The sequence below is a fragment of the Silurus meridionalis genome, chromosome 26 (genome assembly GCF_014805685.1).
Source record: "Silurus meridionalis isolate SWU-2019-XX chromosome 26, ASM1480568v1, whole genome shotgun sequence".
NCBI lineage: Eukaryota > Metazoa > Chordata > Actinopteri > Siluriformes > Siluridae > Silurus > Silurus meridionalis.
Genome location: NC_060909.1, coordinates 16,286,574 through 16,305,702, shown reverse-complemented (window position 1 = coordinate 16,305,702; position 19,129 = coordinate 16,286,574). Strand labels below are relative to the sequence as shown.

At 39.4% G+C, this 19,129-nt stretch overlaps 2 protein-coding genes across 2 annotated transcripts; one reads left to right on the top strand and one right to left on the bottom strand.

Annotated features, from left to right (window-relative positions):
- Nucleotides 1-231: 231 nt before the first annotated feature.
- On the top strand, nucleotides 232-11,615 carry LOC124379841 (cytochrome b-245 heavy chain). The gene is made up of 13 exons (XM_046840423.1): nucleotides 232-386; nucleotides 582-674; nucleotides 1,435-1,545; nucleotides 1,660-1,744; nucleotides 2,530-2,678; nucleotides 3,955-4,136; nucleotides 5,121-5,250; nucleotides 5,945-6,037; nucleotides 6,138-6,391; nucleotides 7,368-7,530; nucleotides 8,034-8,180; nucleotides 9,130-9,254; nucleotides 9,831-11,615. The coding sequence occupies exons 1-13, from the start codon at nucleotides 342-344 to the stop codon at nucleotides 9,940-9,942; spliced, it is 1,689 nt and encodes a 562-aa protein (XP_046696379.1). The 5' UTR covers nucleotides 232-341; the 3' UTR covers nucleotides 9,943-11,615.
- Nucleotides 11,616-13,279: 1,664 nt separating this feature from the next.
- dynlt3 (dynein light chain Tctex-type 3) lies at nucleotides 13,280-17,641 on the bottom strand. The gene is made up of 5 exons (XM_046840549.1): nucleotides 17,496-17,641; nucleotides 16,218-16,259; nucleotides 15,987-16,110; nucleotides 15,825-15,902; nucleotides 13,280-13,608 (listed from the first exon to the last, which is right to left on the bottom strand). Exons 1-5 carry the CDS (start codon nucleotides 17,520-17,522, stop codon nucleotides 13,538-13,540), a joined length of 342 nt encoding a protein of 113 aa, XP_046696505.1. The 5' UTR covers nucleotides 17,523-17,641; the 3' UTR covers nucleotides 13,280-13,537.
- Nucleotides 17,642-19,129: the final 1,488 nt, after the last annotated feature.

The window sequence follows — 19,129 nt, the reverse complement described above, 5'->3', positions numbered from 1 at the left end:
AAGAGTGTAGGCGTCTCATTGGAGCCACGATTTATGCTGCATAGAAATCATATTGTTCTAATAAGTCAGAAAATGTTTTTGGTTTATGTTTCTTTTGTTCTTAGTCTCAATCCTGTTCACAAACACATAGCAGAAGCCACACACACACACATTATATAGAGGAAGTGCGCTTCATCTGTTCTAGTGGGTTGAATCTGTCAGGTCTGTCCAACTTCCTCTATATTTCTCTGCCTTAAAAACCAAATACCCTTCACTGTTTTACTTCTTCACCTCTTTTTCGTTTTTCTGACAAGAGAAAAGACACTCAGGCACTCACACACAGACACTCGCACGCTTTCAACATGAAGAACATCGCAGCAAATCATGGACTGTCCACCTTTGTTATTGTGAGTCTGTTGTTTTTAAAATACAGTTCCTATTTATAGCTATTAATACACAAATATAGTTATTATAAAATTTTGAAGTATTAAATATATTGAATTTCTATTGTATGGAACACCGAAGAGTTTAAAACGTGTTGGAACTTTCTTTTTTTTATATATATTTATATATGTATATATATATATTTTTTATCTCGTCAGCTGGTATGGCTCGGAATCAACGCTTACCTCTTTGTCGCTTTCTACAAGGCATTTCTGATCGAAAGATTCTACTACAGCAGGGTCATCCTCGGGGTAAGGCCTTGAATTTGTGCCTTAAAGGTTGCTCACTAAACGAAAATGTTGATTATATGTCTAAATTTAGGAGTTGATAGCACGCTGTAGGATGACGGCATCATTATATTATACAGTAGAATACCGTCATTATTGGACCTCAATGTAAAAACGGTATTCTACTGTATAATATACCGATGCGGTTTAAGTGTTTTTTTTCGTGCAGAAAAGGCAGAATCTTAACAGAAATACATTTACCATTGCCAATTTTACTGTTTGCATAAAAGAAGCACCAAAATGCTCACATTATTGATGTATGCAAATTTTAATATAAAAAAAAAAAATCCTTAAGTAGCTCAAATCCTTGATTCTGGCAAAGCAGCTGAGTAAGTAAAAAAAGATTCATTATCGATATTCTATTAAAAAGCAAGTGTTATAATCGTACATACTGCAGTTATACTAATGGTCATCTTTTGTAACTGAATCTGTTAAAAAACCTTAAAAAATTGCAGGTTTTTTTGTTGTTTGTTTATTCAGATTTGCGACAAAACGCAAATAAAACGTCAGAGAATGCCTTAAGCTTTATAATTCTAATAAGATTTCGCCAGAGGAAAAAATACAAATAAATGGCGCCAGTTTTGCTTTCATTCATGCCTCAGAGCACATGGAGCGCACAGCTCCTGCACCTGTTACATATCACTTCTCTATCTCGTTTACTGTTTCCATACAAAATAAACTTGAAAAACGAGCCATTTCGGTTTCTCGTCTGTCTCCCGGGTAGCATGCGCTACCATGGGCCAGAGCTCCTGCTGCGTGTCTGAACTTCAACTGCATGCTGATCCTCCTGCCCGTCTGCCGCAACCTACTGTCCTTCCTCCGAGGCACCATACAGGTCAGACCCAGCCTTCAAGACTAAACCATGATGTCACAATGACTTCATAAAGAAAAAAGAAAATCTGTAATACTGTGTAACCCTGTAACGTTGTATGCTTGGGTGTTGGGGTAGTGTTGCAGCCGGACGGCGGCCCGTCAACTAGACAGGAACATCACTTTCCACAAACTGGTGGGCTACATGATTGCCTTCCACACAGGTACCACATGATTATATATTTAGGAATGCCCATTAGGAATGCCCACAAGTACTGTACGGAAATACTGAAGAGTCTGTGGTGTTACCAGGAAAGACAAAATCCCCCTTCAGGGAAATTAACTCAAATACAGAATTATACCAAAAAAGCTGCCATAAACATCTGAACATATTGAAAACAGTAATTAATCAAAATCAGTGGATGAAGTACACAAACCATGTACTTGAGTTCAAGTAGGTGAAATATTCCTCCCTTTAAACTTTCACCTGAGTAAAAGTACCAAAGTTTTTGCCTTCAAATCTACTTAAGTATCCAAAGTACTATGATGTATTCCAACTATAATGTTCTTATTATCAATTTTATCACAAGACTCTGTTACGCTCTTAACACACTGATCCATTAATAGAATGATATAAATGAGTCAAACACTGATTAATATCTATTAAAATGATCATGAGCCCAAATCCTTCAAAAAAATCACACAAATAAGGTCACGGGTGTTGAGTAAAATTCAGGAGTTTCTTCATCGTTTATTTCTCTCGAGATGTTCTGCTTTCTGTTATTAAACTGACGCCGAACTGTATGTTTGTAAGAAGTAGAAACCACCGAGCGCTGAACAAAACACCTTTAAAATTACTGTTGACAGAATATGGGCAAATGTTTGTGGACACCTGACCCTAAGATTCATACATCCTCAGATCAATTTAGGATCCTGTTCCGAATTTTGTTATAAACAGTACATTTTATAAAGAATTCAATGAAATGATCGTCTCTGGTGTTTCTCTCAGCGGTACACACCATCGCTCACCTGTTTAACTTCGAACGCTTTGAGTCTGCTCAGCGGGAGGACAACAACATGTCTCTGCCCCATGTTTTGTCTCTCATTGGCAACAAACCCAACCAGTCTTACCTCAACCCCATCCGGTCCAGCGAGACGGTGAGTATCGCATTATTGCAACACACACATAAATACCCACATACATACCCACACTTTACAATGTATAAATGAGTTCAACGTGTTGCTGACAGACCCTAAAAAATTCACTATTTTTTCAACCTGCTCCTATAGTAGTTACAAATTCTGAGACCAGTAGAATCGCATTAAAAGGGGATGATGAAATATAATATCGGTGTATCAAATGACTACGAAAATTGTAGCCAGACAAACAATTATGATGAGTCACAGCACGTTTCCCGACGTCTGTGTGTTCATGATGTCAATCGTGAAAGATAAAGAAGAAGAAAAACTTAAAAATAAATTAAATTAAATAAAATTTGGTGCCATGTGGAGGCAAAGGTTTGTGTTATATTTCTTCATATTTAGAGAATGGTATCGTAACCGCCGCTCTTTTGGGAAGATGTTTGCTTGTGGAGATTCATAAATAAGTGTTAGTAAAGTCAGATACTGATGTAGGTGAGTTGAGGAGACCTGGGGTGCAGTCAGCATTCACATTCATCCCAAAAGTGATCGGTAGGATTGAGGTCAGATCTCTATAGCAGGCCATTCAAGATCTTCCACTACAACCTATGTAAAGGATATTTTCAAGAAGCTCAATTTGTGAACCAGCATCTTAATGCTGGAACAGATTTGGGTCTCTTAGTTCAAGTGAGGTGAACATTTCATGCCAGAACGCCCAAAGACATTCTAAACGGCTGTGTGTCAAACTTTGTGGTAACAGTTTGGGAAAGAACCACATATTGCTGGAAACATCGAGTGTCCAAATACATTTGTTAATATAGTGTGTATGTATTTAGACACATTATTAAGTGTGTTTGAAAATCAGGGTTGGGTACATGAGCATGATGGTGCAATCGTCTTTCACATGGTCGCACTGTGAGTGAAATCTCTTCTTCTGCTTCAGGGAAACTTCCCGTTTGTCACGGTGATAAAGGAAAAGCTCAGGCGCTCACAAAAGTCAATTTTTTCTCTTAAGAATAATGAATCTAATTCTGTCATGAATGCAAATTTAGGTTTAAAAGCTTTTGTTGGTCTGGAGGGTCCAGATATAATATTTGTGTTCACATTACAGTTTATGCTCACGTTAGAGAAGTGTTAGAGATATTCAGAAAGAAAAGAGGCAGCTAGAAATGATTAGTAACAGCAGCAGAAGTCGGACAAACATTCAACTTTTGCACAGTTTTAGTTCAAAACAAAACAAAAAAATCTAACTTAGTAATCATGTGTGTACCTTGCGTTCTTTGCTGCACCACAGAGCCAGACTATTGTGATGTTCACCACGATCGCAGGACTGACTGGTGTAGTAATCACCCTCGCCCTCATCCTCATCATCACGTCCTCCATGGAAGTCATCCGCAGGTCCTATTTCGAGGTCTTCTGGTTCACACATCACCTCTTTATCGTCTTTTTCATTGGACTGGTGCTGCACGGGGCCGGGTAAGTCAAAGCAGGATAGAGTCATATTAATATATTGTATATTATGTATATAATGTATATTCAGACCGCCTTCACTTTTTTCAAACACTCAGTACCCCATAATGACTGAGTGAATACAGGAGTCTAGAAATGTCTTTAAAACTATTTTTTAATTGAGAAAAACTGAAACATCACGTACATACGTATTAAGACCCTTGGAGTTTACCTCTGAAAAGCTTTATTAATTGGACATTTGGATTTGGAAAGTCACACACCTCTCTGATAATGCATGTGAGACCAAAAACCCACCCATGAGGTCAAAGGAACTGGCCTGGATGCAGAACTCAGGGGCAAGAATGTTTCAAGAGCTGGTTGCCCACCTAAACTGAGCAATCTGTGTAGAAGGGCCTTTGTTAGAAAGGTGACCAAGAGCTTGATGGTCACTCTGACTGAACTTTGGAGATACTGTGTGGAGATGAAACAAAGTTCCAGAGGGACGAACATCACTGCAACCTTCCACCATCTGGGCTTTATGGCAGAGTGGCTAGACTGAAGCCTCACCTCACTGCAAAACCCAATGGAAGCCCGCTTGGAGTTTGGCCTCAATTCTAACTGTTATATCTGAAGGAAATCAGGCACTGTTGATCACCTGCCAAAACCCATCCCAAAAGTGTAGCATGATGGTGGCAGCATTCTGCTGTGGGGGTGTTTTTCTGCAGCAGGGACTTGGCAACTGGTCAGAGTTTGGAGAAAGCTTTATATAGCAAAGTACAGAGATATCATCTTTAAAAACCTATTCCAGAGCACTCAGGACATCAATGTGGGCCGAAGGTTTACCTTAGAGAGAGTTTGCCACATTTATAAAGTGTGCGTTGATCAACAGTCATGTGTTGTCCAACAAGCAATGAAGCAACTTTATAATTGTAACACAAATATTTGCAACACTGTGATTTGGTAAACACGTATCCTTCCTCTCTGTCTTTGAATACATGTGTCACTCTGAAGTCGTATTGTACGAGGCCAGACACCTGCCAGTCTACAACATCATAAGCCGTTAAACTGCAGCAGTCACTTTGAAAGATGGGACATCGACCCTAAATGTCCAACACCGGATTTTGCTGGAAATCCACCAGGGGTAAAAACAACTTTCACTTTCACAAAATTGCTAATACTGCATTGGTACATTCCATACCGCCGTATGTGATTCTTCCTTAAACTCAGCAAAAAAAAGCTGGTGGCACACCACTGTAGAGATGTGGTAGCTCATGTGGTAACAATGTGCACAAAGCCAGCTCCATGAAGATATCATTTACATGGGTTGGAGTGAAAGATCTTGAGTGGCCTGCAATATCGCTCTGCCCTCGACCCTAAAGAACGTAATTGAAATGTTGACGGGATAAGCACAAATCTCCATAAGCACACATTAAAATCTAGTGGAACATCTTCCCAGAAGAGTGGAGGTCATTACAAGCAAATGGGAAGTGTTCATATTGTTCTACCTTTTATTTATCTAAAACCAGGGCATTTTCACTTCCTGTTTTTTTCAGTCTTATTTGCCTTTAAATCTTACTTTCAGGAATGCACACATTTTGTTGATTGACCTAAACATCTTAATAAGATCAAGTTTTTTATTCCTTAATAAAATATTTTATTGTTTATTTCAGGCCATAGTCTTGTTATATACTTTAAACTCCACCCCCAGTTGATTCGACCAAGTTACCAATTTGTCCTAAAAATGAAACTTATTCTCATATTCTTTTAAAAAAAATCTGCTGATTCATTACATATCTCTTGCATTAGTGAACGTTCTTTCCATCTTTGCAAAACAGACATGGAAGTGGGTCGTCGGGCCGATGTTCCTGTACGTGTGCGAGATGCTCGTGCGATTCTACCGCTCGAAGCAGAAAGTGGTCATCACCAAGGTCAGTGGAAATGAGTTTGATACCTGCAGTCAAAAAATTTTGTTTTTATTTTGTGCAGCTTTGTGCATTGATCTTTGTTTCAATCTTTTTTGCCTACCAGGTAGTGATGCATCCATCCAAGACCCTGGAGCTGCAGTTGAAAAAGAAAGGCTTCAAGATGGAGGTGGGTCAGTACGTCTTTCTGAAGTGTCCATCCATCTCGCACCTGGAGTGGCATCCTTTTACTCTGACCTCCGCCCCCGAGGAAGACCACTTCAGTGTCCACATCCGTATCGTCGGAGACTGGACGGACGCCCTGTACAAGGCATGCGGCGGGGACAAGACCGACGGTCAGGAGGCCTGGGAACTTCCCAGGTAAGACCAAATCCAAATTTTAAACTTCTTATATTTGATTTGACATGCATAAAACTTTAATGAACGGACGTTCGGTTTCATTTGGATTTCATTAAATGCAAAATAATAATAATAAGAATGATAAGAATATCATTTTCAGGATTGTATCCTCTCAAGGTGGATTTTGGGAATGCTGTAAAAAGGATGGCAAGGCAACCACACACGTGAGCAAGCTAGAGTAGATAATCTCTTGCATGCTTTTTCGGAATTAGAAAGAAACCAGGAAATCAAAGGAAGGTTTTTTTTATCTTTTACAAAAAAACCCTTGTGGAGGATTAAACACTTTGTTTAGTCTACTGTAGCTGCTGCATTGCTGTGCAGTCCAAACGTTTTTAATGCGTTTGTATCAAAACAGTCCATTGTTTGGGCGAGTAACAATCGCTCATCGGGGAAACTACGTTCTTGTGAAAATGGGGATGTGGCTTCAGCAGGGTCAGACTGAACTGTCGGAAAGAAGAAGTGAAGATTGAAGCGAGGTTTTGCAATGATTTTTACAGCAAGCAGGAGAGTTACTGAGGCGTTTGGTTTCATCATTTTTTTTTTCTTGCTTCCTTTTTTAAGAAATAATGCTTTAATAAAGCTTTGCAAAGATTGTAATGTATGTTTGAGAACATACCTCACCTACCACTAGTACTGCTGATGAGAAAAAGAGTAAGACTGCAGTGTGGTTCTTCAATTCTGAGATTGGAATTTATGGTGTTTTCACATAGGGGTTTCCTCTGGGTTTCCTGGTTTCTTTCTAATTCCAAAAAAGCATGCAAGAAATTATCTACTCTACTCCACGTGTTTGGTTGCCTTGCCATCCTTTTTACAGCATTCCCAAAGTCCATCTTGAGAGGATAAAATCCTGAAAATTATATTCCTATCATTCTTATTATTATTTCTGCATTTGATTCTTGTTTCGCATGATCAGTCTCTGAGCGTTAAATGTGTGCAGGATCGCAGTGGACGGACCTTTCGGCACAGCCAGCGAGGACGTGTTCCGCTACGAGGTGGTCATGCTGGTGGGCGCAGGCATCGGTGTGACTCCCTTCGCATCCATTCTTAAGTCGGTGTGGTACAAAACCGTACAGCAGAACACCAACGTGTTCACCAAAAAGGTGAGGCTTCATTAGGTCTTATGCGTTGCAACCAAAAGCTTCGGCAGGTGGACACCTTGGCAGCATGACCCTGTCCCTTCGAGAACAAAAAAAGCTCAATTTGTGTGAATAAGAAGAATAGAATATGCTTTTATGCTTACACTGTTCCCCAAAAACACTTCTCAATCAAGATACTTTCTAACAACTGCTGCTGTCATCTTAAAGCCTGTCATCCCAGGACTCATCCCAAGATTCTCATTCTTGCTTATCATGAACATCATTTAGACAAAATTACATATTTTTTTATTATAAACCATACGGTTGAGGAAATGTAATCATTTTTAATTCCACAATCTGGTGTTAGATATCAGAGGAGTTCCATTTTGGGTCTGGTGTCTCCCAAGGTTTCATTTCAGGATTTTTTCATTTCTTTTCATGTCCATACCTCCATCAGATCTCTGTAATGGAAATGGCTTCTAGCTTGTATGATATACAGTAAAGATGTTGCTCTGACCCCCCACCAGATCTACTTCTATTGGCTGTGCCCAGAGACGCAGGCGTTCGAATGGTTTGCAGACTTGCTCCAGTGCCTGGAGCGCCAGATGAGCGACAAAAGCATGGGCGACTTCCTCAATTACAACATTTACCTCACTCGCTGGAAGGAGACTGAGGTTAGAGCCACTTCCACAAAAGAACACAAAACAGCACAAAATGAAACAACGAACTCAATGTGGACATTTGTGGGCTTTTTGTAATTGAGTAAAAGTACAAATCCCATGCTTAAAAATAGGTACTGTAAGTGTACCTCTATTACTTTTTCTACTTGAAAAAAGTAGTGATCCATGAGGATTACAGGAAATGCACAAATGTTTGTGGACATCTAACCATAAGATTGTAATTTTTGAACAACAAAATCCAAAGCTAGTTCCCATTTGCTTTTCTAATAAGCCCACTCTTCTGGGATGATGTTCCACTAGACTTTGGAATGGGCTTGTGGAGATTTGTGCTTTCAGCCTCAAGCGTGTTATTAAAGTCAGGAGCTGATGTAGGAGGTGGGGAGGCCTGGGGTGAAGCGTTCCAATTCATCACGTTCAATAGGGTTGAGGTCAGACCTCTATAGCAGGAGATCTTCCACTGTAACACATGTACACCATATCTTTATGGTGTTGGCTTTGTGCACAGGGGCATCCTCATGCTGGACAAGGGTTGGGTCTCCTTGTTGAAATAAGGGGAAAATTTCATGCTACTGCATCCAAATTAATCTATACAATTCCGTGCCTCCAAGTTTGTGAAGAACCTCATATGGCTGGAAAAGTCAGGGGGTTTCAATACTTTGGAATGCGGACTAAAAAGTAAGATGTTACCCATGAAACATAGCGAGCTCAAAGTTTCCCGCAACTGAAAATGCCCTAATACTCAAATACTGTATACTCAATTAATAACACTTTATTACTGTCCACCATTAAAAATCCACAAAAACACATCATCTATTTATTCTTTGAAAAATATGTATTTATTTAAAGCTATTTCTAAAGTACAATGTTGAATTGTCAATTTAGTAGCATATGAATAGACTCATAACGCATTTTGTATTTCATGGATTTTAACAACCATCTGCAGGCTGCTCACTTCCAAGTTCACCATGAAGAAGAAAGAGACCCCATCACCGGCTTGAAGCAGAAAACCTTGTACGGAAAACCCAACTGGGAGAATGAGTTCAGCGCCATCGCCACCAGTCACCCGGGGTACGTGATATACACCGTTACTGTCGCAATAATTGCATTAAACACTGGCTAATGCAATAAGTGCAGTATTTAACATTGAATCATTGCATGTTCTGTAGCAGATCATATAAATTATTTTGGTTTCAGCCAATCAGATGCATTTATGTAAATTAATTAGAATTTCATGCAAATTTGCCCACTCTAGCTTGGTAAGGTGACAGCTAAATTTTACATTTATATACATATATATGGACAAACGATTGCAGACACTTGACCAAAAGATTTTTATGCTCTTTTTTGAACGTTGCTTTGTCAATGCTGAAAGTTTGAAGATGAACTCAAAGTAATTGAAATTTAAAGTAATCTGTACAATTGTGTGCCTCTAAGATGTGGTTAACAGTTTGAAGATGAACCACATATGGCTGGAAAAAGTCAGGTGTCCCAATACTTTTGTCCATATCGTGTAAATTGAAAGGTGATTGAAATGTAATTTGCATATTTAGATGAGCAGTCAGTTTAGTAAAGCCTGGTTTTCGTTAATCTACTTTATTAATTTATATGTAGCATCAATTTTCTTTTCTTTGTTTTTTTTTTTAGGTGTAAAGTCGGGGTGTTTCTCTGCGGACCCCCTCCTCTTGCGAAAGCTTTAGGGAAACACTGCGAATCGCAGACAGGAGCTGAATTCATTTTCAACAAGGAAAACTTCTAACCGTTGGAGATGCACAGAAATGAAAACAAACTTCAGCTTGACTTAGCTTGTGTGTATCGTATGTGGTATTATCACAAAAAAATCCTTGATTCCGGCACTGGAGCATTCAAAATTCTGTCGTCTTTTTACTCCTTCGAAGATTTTCGGCAGAATATCTAGGGTCTACATATTCTGAGGTCTCGTCTGTACCTGAGCTCGAAATGCTAACGAGTGGCTACAAAGTCTTCCCAGCCCTAATTGAGGAAAACAATAAAACACCTCAGAGAAGTGTTTCGTTCCTCTTTTTCCCCCCTCATCAATTATAAAATTACACAAAATACACTTTTATTGTTACATTTACTGTTAGATCGAACGCTGTTCATTTTTGGGTTGATGAGAAAATGTAGCCCTTCACCCGGAACACTTTCCGGAAAATGTCGGAAAAAACCTCCTTAGAAAACCTTTCTTTCTGGAAAAGATCAATTCTACCAGCATCCATTAATGATTGAATATATTTAGGTCCGAATTATGTATACAGTAATCCTCCGCTTCACCGCGGTTCGAATCTGGCGCCCCCTGGCTTATCCAGAATTGTATTTGCCACACAACTAATTTGTTATGCGGAAAGACCAAAAAACTTATAGGGAATTGTTTTATAGTGTTATGCTAAAATAATGGAATTTAATTATAAAAATATAACTATTCATTATAAAATGAAGTAAAATGTTAATACTGTACAGTACATGTACTTAAATATAAATGTGATCCAGTGCACTGTATTTCTACGAATTTACACAAAATTCATGTATATTCTTGTATTCTTGCAAATGTTTTCTGTGTGTGTTTAAAGTGTGTGAGAGGATTATTTAGTGTGGAAGGAATTGGTACTTTGAAAATAATCCCGTGTTCTTATATTAGAGCTGAAGAAAATATGGAATCAGTTTTTCTGTGGTAATCACACTATATGGACAAAGGTTTGTGGACACGATCCATAAGATTTGTATGTGCTTTCTGAATATCCTATTCCACATTTATCCATTTATAACTGTTAGAGTTGCCTCCACTCTTCTGGGAGATGTTCTGCTAGATTTTGGAGCGAGGTTTGGCGTGCAGTCATTGAACAGAACCACATACGACTGGGAAAAAAGATTTTCCAATGCTTTTGTCCATATAATGTAATACAAACGCATGTTTCTATAAAGATGTGATTAAAGGATGAGGCAAGAAAACTGCCAGTAGGATGCTACGTTTGCTATATAATTGCTAAGCTTTTGCTAGCATGCTACAGTATATAAACGTTGATGTAGATGGCTCGTTGTTCTACGATGACGCATATCAAAATTTGGAATACCTTTTTTTTTTCATTTTCGTTCTGCTTTAGTACTCAGCAGGCTTTTCTTCTTTTTTTTTTCAATGCCTTACAATATGCATGACAAGCACTATATTAGCAATATGTATGTCAATGTATAAGTATAAAACCCACAAGACATTCTGTCCAAAACCTTCAATATATGATTATTTTCGCCCTGGAAAAAAGCATATTGTGAAACGATTGTGTCACAACTTTAGTTTTCACTTTCAAACCTGGATTTCCTCTTTCGGGTTTTGAAGACGTGCGACTCAGGAAAGTATTCTGTCCTTCGCTTTCCTTTCGAACAATAAGACAATCGTAATAAAATCGTGATTGACACAAACCCAGCTTTCTTTCTTGAACCATTCATAAAACAACACACACAAAAAAACTTTGATATCATAGTCACATGATGTGGGCAAAAGCATTGGGACTTTTCCACCCATATGTGGTTCATTCCCAAAACTGTTACCACAAAAATGGGTTACACATTTGTACAGGACGTCTTCAGATCTGATCACATTAATTTTTTCCTTATATTGAGACCCAAACCCGTTCCAGCATGACACAAAGTGCACAAAAAATCCAGAAAATCCTTGAAGATGTGCTTCATATTCGTTGGAGTCGAAGATTTTGAGTTGCCTGCTAAAGAGCTTTTCCTCAACCCCTGTTGAAAATAATGAATCAGAACTGTAACCCTTGTGTCCGAATGAGCCACAATTAGAGGTGGTAGTTTAGTGGTTAAAGTAAATGACTTTGGATCGGAAGGTCACAAGTTGAAATCTCACCACCACCGAGTTGCTATTGCAGGACCCTTAAGCAAGGCTCTGAATAAGGGTGTCTGCCAAATGCCGTAAATGTAACTAACAAATACAGCACAAATCTCCATAAACACACTCCAAAATCTAGTGAAACATCTTCCCAGAAGAGTGGAGGTTATAAGAAGAGCGAATGGGAACTGAATATTGGTTTGAGCAACACACCCTTGTGGCCAGGTCAATGGATAACTACTTGATCGAAACAGATTTACAAAATTTACATCCGGGACTTTATCAATCTACAAGGAGTGCAAAATCGACCTCGAAGTAATTTCCGTCCACACACAGCTTCAGGTTCCAATCTTCTGTAGAGTAGTATTGCAGCCTCCATGTCTCCAAAGTGTTTAGTTTGATAGGGTTTTGCGCATTTATAGGTCTAAACTGGCAACAAATCGGATCCAGAAGTGCGACTATATGGTATGTCTATATGGTAAGTGCTGAACAAGGTTTTGCCTTCAATCACAAAAACAAACAAAATAAAAAAACACACCCTTCTTTGGAGAGGACTCCTTTGGACTCCTGTAACCGAATGAAGCGTGGTGGCGGGTGCCTGCGAAAAGACCATACAAGGACTTTTTCCCTTTTCTAATCCCTGCCCTAATCCAGCAGCCTTATCTGCTGACCAGCCTCAATTAAATGCACATTTACAAGCCTTTTAATCATATGATGTATAAACTTTTCTCTAAACCATGCTTATTGTGAACTCTTTTTATAGTAACTATCCTGCACTAATGCTAAATAATGGTTAAAGCTTGCATTGAAACTAAGTAAATGGTGTTTTATATTACTAGATATTACTATTGATAGATAAAGCTGACCTAAGCTAAACTTACACGGATAACAACTTTTTTTTGCCCGTATATCTTCGTTTTCTCCACATAGCCAAGTTGTTTAACCACATAGGACGCGTATTGATATCTTGTCTGACATGTACTGACTGATTAATATGCTCTATACATCCTTTACCATCCTGTCACTTACCAATAAACCGACATTACTATTAAAGCAACTTTTCTACTATTATTGTTGAAGGAGTTAATCCAAGTTTTACATCCGAATATAAAAAAAAAAAAACTTTGCCCATGTTTCGATGCATGAGAGAATCCGACTCTTAACAGTGTAAATAACTCTGGACGCATGAAACAGCATCAGACCCCACACTTCAAAGAAGTAAAGACTAATCGCGTGCTCGGGTTATACAACAGAATTTTATTCAACCTGAACACTGAACTAGTAAATGGTACAGTCTTCCTACGTGAAAAGCTTCGAGTTAAAAAGATACACGACACGCGGTCACGGTTCGATAACAAATTGGTGAACGCAGTCGACTCGGGGAACATCTTGGGCTTTAATAACGTCCCACTTCACTGGGCTGAAGTGAGTTCATGGCGCCACCTGGTGTCTGTGAATATACATGTGCGTGTGGGTCGGATGGCATGGCACTGCTTCACAAAGCCACAGCGAACACGCTAACGACGCAATACATGGTGCGGTTCTCCCATCTGACTGTGCAGCTTCCTACAGAGAGAGAGAGAGAGAGAGAGAGAGAGAGAGAGAGAGAGAGAGAGAGAGAGAGAGAGAGAGAGAGAGAGAGAGAGAGAGAGAGAGAGAGAGAGAGAGAGAGAGAGAAAGACAACGAACACGTGTTCAAAGGGTGCTGTGATGCATTTCGGTTCATGTATTAAACGGTAACGTGTTCGCGTTATCCCTTTTTCGTGGTTTTGAGGGGGGCTTCTTACAGCAGATATAAAGTTAATTTTCATTGCCAGCCTTTCCATCATCATAAAAATGATCTATCCCACAAACACTCCATTGAAGAAACATGTACTGATTTCGACTCACACTGGAGACTCCTTTCTTGCTACAAAACAGACCCAAACCAAACCATTAAGCTTCCACCTCCATGTTTGACTGTGGGGGTGAGTCAGTCTGCTAACATCATCTCTCCTGTTCTCAGTCTTACACAAGTTCTTCTGTTGGAGCCAGAAATGTCAAATTTGTTCTCGTCTGTCCATAGAATTTTCTTTCAGTTGTTCAATGTCTAATTCTTGTGTGCAGAAACGATTCTTCGGTAACTCGAGTCATTCGAATTACGAAAAATCGTCTTACTTTGCTTCGTAGTTCATTTAACTGCGCATTGCGTTTCCCCACGGACCGTTATTACTGACGCACCAACGGCTAAACTCTGGAGTGCTCTGGACGGTTAAACACAGAAAATGCTGCAGAATTAAAAAAATGGAGAGACGAGGAGAAAACAGCGAGGGGCGAGGAGAATATTTGTATAGAAGCCCGTTTCCGCCACATAAAAAAAAAAGAAGTTTGCGTAATTCCGAGTTAATTCTTTTTTTTCCCCTCGCAATTCCGAGTTTTTATTTTCTTTGCAATTCTGACATTTTATTTGCAATTCCGACATATTTTCGGCCGACTTACTTTTGTTACCCCCTCTGTAGTGCCAGAAAGCTTTACAAGAAATAAAGTCGGATTTGCAAGGAAAAAAAAGTCGGAATTTCGAGAAACAAACTCGGAATTGCAAGAAAAAAAGTCGGAATTAGGCAAACTTTTTTTTTATGTGGCGGAAACGGGCTTCCATAGGATTCAGGCCAAAGAAAACGACAAAGTTTTCAAATGTTTGGGATTAATTTTAAACTAAAACATAAAGAAAACATGATACATTGCAAATACAATACAAATATATAAATAAAACGCACTGTTTAATTTAATTTTAAGAGTAAGTAAACAATTATTTGTATATTTTGATCTATTATTTTATTATTTATATATTTGTATTTGCATTTTGATGTAATATGGCAATTAAATGCACCAAAAGGGTTTAGATTTCACAGATATTCTTGTGTAGAATTTCAGCAATAAACAATAAAAAAGGAAGCAAATGACTCGATTAGTTTAAGAGACCCGACTTATTTTTTCTTGTATATTTAGTGTTGCGCTTTAATAAAGAAAAAACACTTCTTATCCGATTAATCGTTTGATTAATCGTTTGAATAATCGATTACTATAATAATCGATAGCTAGTTAGAGAGGCAGGTAAACACTTTGCATCTTCCTGGAATCGATCATCAGTGGCTGATGTCGTTCTTTCTTCTATTAAATTATATTGTGGGAATTTATAATTTTGTAATAAAGTGTTTTGATGCACATTTTAAGTTCAGACCCAGCAGCATCATGCGCATATTTTTTTAGACATTGTCCGATAGAAAATCCAGTTCGAGCATTTCTTGTAGAGGACGAACAGATTCGTAGATAGTTTTTCCGGGTTGCGTTATCCAGTACGAGAGCGGCCTCTAGAGGCGAATCACTGACGATGCTCTTTATTTCAAGTGTCTTTCTTTTATGTCTTTTTGACTGTAAATGTTTTTAATTCTCTGAAGTGTTACTCTTGTTTCAGTTTGAATACATGCCTTTTATTTTCCTTGAAATTTATGAATATATTCATATTTATTTTATTTTGCACATTTTTATGATTTAGTACTGATTTATTTAATTTATTTGTAATAACGTTCAGTACTATTTTACATAGAGTCTTTGTTTGTTTGTTTAATCCAGTATCCATTTTGCAAACTAACAGTTTATTAATCTGTTATCGGCAAGTATGACCCCGACCCCGCTACTGGTATAATCCGCTCTAATTTCTTATATATCATTTTACAACAACTGATGCTGAAATGCTCAATCCAAACCCTTCAACAGACTTTCACCTGTTTAAGGAAACATACCGTCAGTGGTGGTGTCCCAGTAACAGGAGTTGGCCGTGTGGAGTCCTGCGCCGCTCTTCTGCATGATGGCGCAGTTCACTAAAAGGACACAGACGGGTTAGAAGACGTTGAGATCTTTTTTTTTTTTTTTTACTCTGACAAGAACGAGGACAAAATTCTTACCGATGTACTTATAAGCTTTGCCCTGTTTGACCAGTTGAGTGAGAGAGTGCTCGACGATGCTCGCGGTCCATTGGTTCACCTTGGATTGGCTGTAGTCCACTCCTCCGATTACACCCTCGATGCACTGGTCAAACACACACACACACACACACACACACACACACACAAAACCTTTTTATTTCCCATTTAGGATAATGGTGATAATGTGTCTGCGCTGCTGATGTGTATTACCTCTTTCACCGCGTTACTCGCGTCATCGGGACTGAATCCGGTCTACGCAAAGAAGGAAAGAGAAAGCAGTCAGAGCAGGAAATCACTCCGGCTTGTTTCTGTCAGGACGCCACACCGGTTCCTGTAACCATTGTTTCTGCTTCTCTCAGAACTTCCACATGTTCAGGTTCAGGACATATGAATATAGTGTGTGTAATGCGGATCTGCTTCTCAACTACGTGTAAAGCAAATGTCTAAACATAAAAACCTCTAGAGGAGAAACTAATAGTTAATAGTTAATAGCTAATAGTTAACTAATAAGAAGTTAATGGTAGGGGACAGGGTGTAGGGGGTTAGTGGTAGGGGACAGGGTGTATGGGACAATGTGTAGGTGGTTAATGGTAGGGAACAGGGTGTATGGGACAATGTGTAGGGGGTTAGTGGTAGGGGACAGGGTGTAGGTGGACAGGATGTAGGGGTTAATGGTAGGGGACAGGTCATAGGGGTTAGTGGTAGGAGGACGGGTTTAGGGGACAGGGTGTATGGGACAGAGTGTAGGTGGACAGGGTGTAGGTAGTTAATGGTAGGGGACAGGGTGTAGGGGACAGGCTGTAGGTGGACAGGGTGTAGGTGGTTAATGGTAGGGGACAGGTCATATGGGGTTAATGGTAGTGGACAGTGTGTAGGAGGACAGGGTGTAGGGGTTAGTGGTAGGGGACAGGGTGTAGGAGGACAGGATGTAGGAGGACAGGGTGTAGGGGTTAATGTTAGGGGACAGGGTGTAGGAGGACAGGATGTGGAGGACAGGGTGTGGGGGTTAGTGGTAGGGGACAGGGTGTAGGAGGACAGGATGTAGGAGGACAGGGTGTAGATGGTTAATGGTAGGGGGACAGGGTGTAGGGGACAGGGTGTAGGGGACAGGGTGTAGGGGACAGGTCAGTATTTAGAACCTGGTTTGTTGATCGTCACCACCGCTACCTTCACAAAAACCATTTTGATGTCTCCATGGTCTCCATAGTTTCCATGGTGACACCAAACAGCCACACCCGGAAATGTCACATATACAGAAATGCAGCTCAAAGCTTTTCCTAATGAGACGTTTATCTTATTAAATAGAACAATAACAGATATAACAGAACCCTGTGAACCCCCGGATTCTGCTCTCGCCATCTTTCTGAATTCATTGTGCCTGAACTCTGTGCCTGAGCGGCTCTGCCCTGTTCCTCCATATCCCTCCATATCCCTCTATTCCACCTCACTGTCTCCTATCTGTCATTAAACGCGTTCACGCAGATTTACCTCTTCTCCGGAAGTGAACTCCTCCATTCTGACTTTGCCTTAGAAAAAAAAAATCTGAAAAATCTATAGAGCTAACAACAACACAAGCGTCTGTGACGTGCGGCTCAGCAGAACCGTCGTAGCGCATGCGCAAAGAAGTGCGCAGGCGCAGAGCGGCGTCACTAGCTAGTTGATTCTGTAGCAGCGCCATCTAGCGGCAGTTGTCCATAATCACACCACAGCGCTTTTATACTTTGGTTTTAAATCATGAAAGTTAAAAAAAATATATATAAATAAACATGAGTAAAAACACAAATATTTAATTTAAAACATATAATTATTACATTACATTTATATTCAAATTAAAGCTGAAGTTCACGTAAATGTATAATAGTCCAGGAAAATTTATGAAACGGCAAATCTATGTAAATAAAAGACAACTGTGAACAAGTTAGCAAAATTGTGATTTGATTTGCAAAATATATATTTGCTATGATGCATAAATCTTTTCGAAAGATTTGAAAATATATGAAAATATACAGACAATGATGCATGTACAACAACAACAACAACAACAACATAGTTCCAACTGTCTTAACATAGCATAACTAGCATAATAGGATTGGTTATTATTAATATCAGTGGTTATGTTTGACACATTTTGTCAATGGAACTGCAATGAATGGACATTCTGTGCCACCCAGATGAAGATGGGGTTCACTAGATTCTGGTTCCTCTCAAGGTTTCTTCCTCATACCATCTCGGGGAGATTTTGCTTGCCCCAGTTGCCACTGGTTCACTTACTAGAGATAAACAATCACAGTAAGCAAACTTATAGGCAATAAACTTACACAACCTTATTACCATTTTTTATGTGTAAAGCTGCTTTGAGAGAAGGTCCACTGTAAAAAAGTGCTATAGAAATACATTTGAATTGAACATTTCGTATCAGGAGGTCTCTGCCCCATGTCTCCATCACCTAAAGAGTCCTTGACCTGAAAAACGTTGAGTATCCCAATTTTAAACATATACAATTTCTTACAAAAGTGAGATATCTAATGAAGTATCCAATCAAAGAATATATTTTAGTGTAGTTAATGTGCAGTTTGTATAGAAGTACAGATTTAATGTACTCTGAAAAATAACTCAACATACGCTATCACTGTCTGAATATCTGGCAACATGAGTACACCCTCAGTGATAACAGCTGTATGCCATGTAACAATGCAACCTGTCCAAAAGCATGAATTACTGGAACCATGTCCTGCGTTCTGATAAGATTAAGATAAACTTGTGAGGCTCAGATGGTATCCACATGTGTGGTGACCCTCTGGTGAGGAGTACTAAGAAAATTGCCTACAGTCAACCATGGTGGTGGTAGCATCATGGTCTGAGGATGCATGAGTGCTGCTGGTACTGGTGAGCTGGGGTTCATTGAGAGAAACATGGATTCCAACATCTACTGTGACATTCTGAAGCAGATTTCTGTCAGAAACTGCAGTTTGCCAACATAATAACAACCCCAAACACACCGCCAGGATAAAACTGCCTTGCTGAGGAAACTGAAGGTGATGGAGTGGCCAAGTATGTCTCCAGACGTGAACCCTATTGAGCACGTGTCAGACATCCTCAAGCGGAAGGTGGAGCAGAAGCTT

Coding starts and splice junctions, on each gene's coding strand:
- LOC124379841 (XM_046840423.1), top strand. CDS start 342: ATGAAGAACATCGCAGCAAATCATGGACTGTCCACCTTTGTTATT. Junction 675..1,434: donor ACAGCAGGGTCATCCTCGGG/GTAAGGCCTTGA, acceptor TCTCCCGGGTAG/CATGCGCTACCATGGGCCAG. Junction 9,255..9,830: donor ATCGCCACCAGTCACCCGGG/GTACGTGATATA, acceptor TTTTTTTTTTAG/GTGTAAAGTCGGGGTGTTTC.
- dynlt3 (XM_046840549.1), bottom strand. CDS start 17,522: ATGGAGGAGTTCACTTCCGGAGAAGAG. Junction 16,111..16,217: donor CGAGTAACGCGGTGAAAGAG/GTAATACACATC, acceptor GTGTTTGACCAG/TGCATCGAGGGTGTAATCGG. Junction 15,903..15,986: donor CAAAGCTTATAAGTACATCG/GTAAGAATTTTG, acceptor GTGTCCTTTTAG/TGAACTGCGCCATCATGCAG.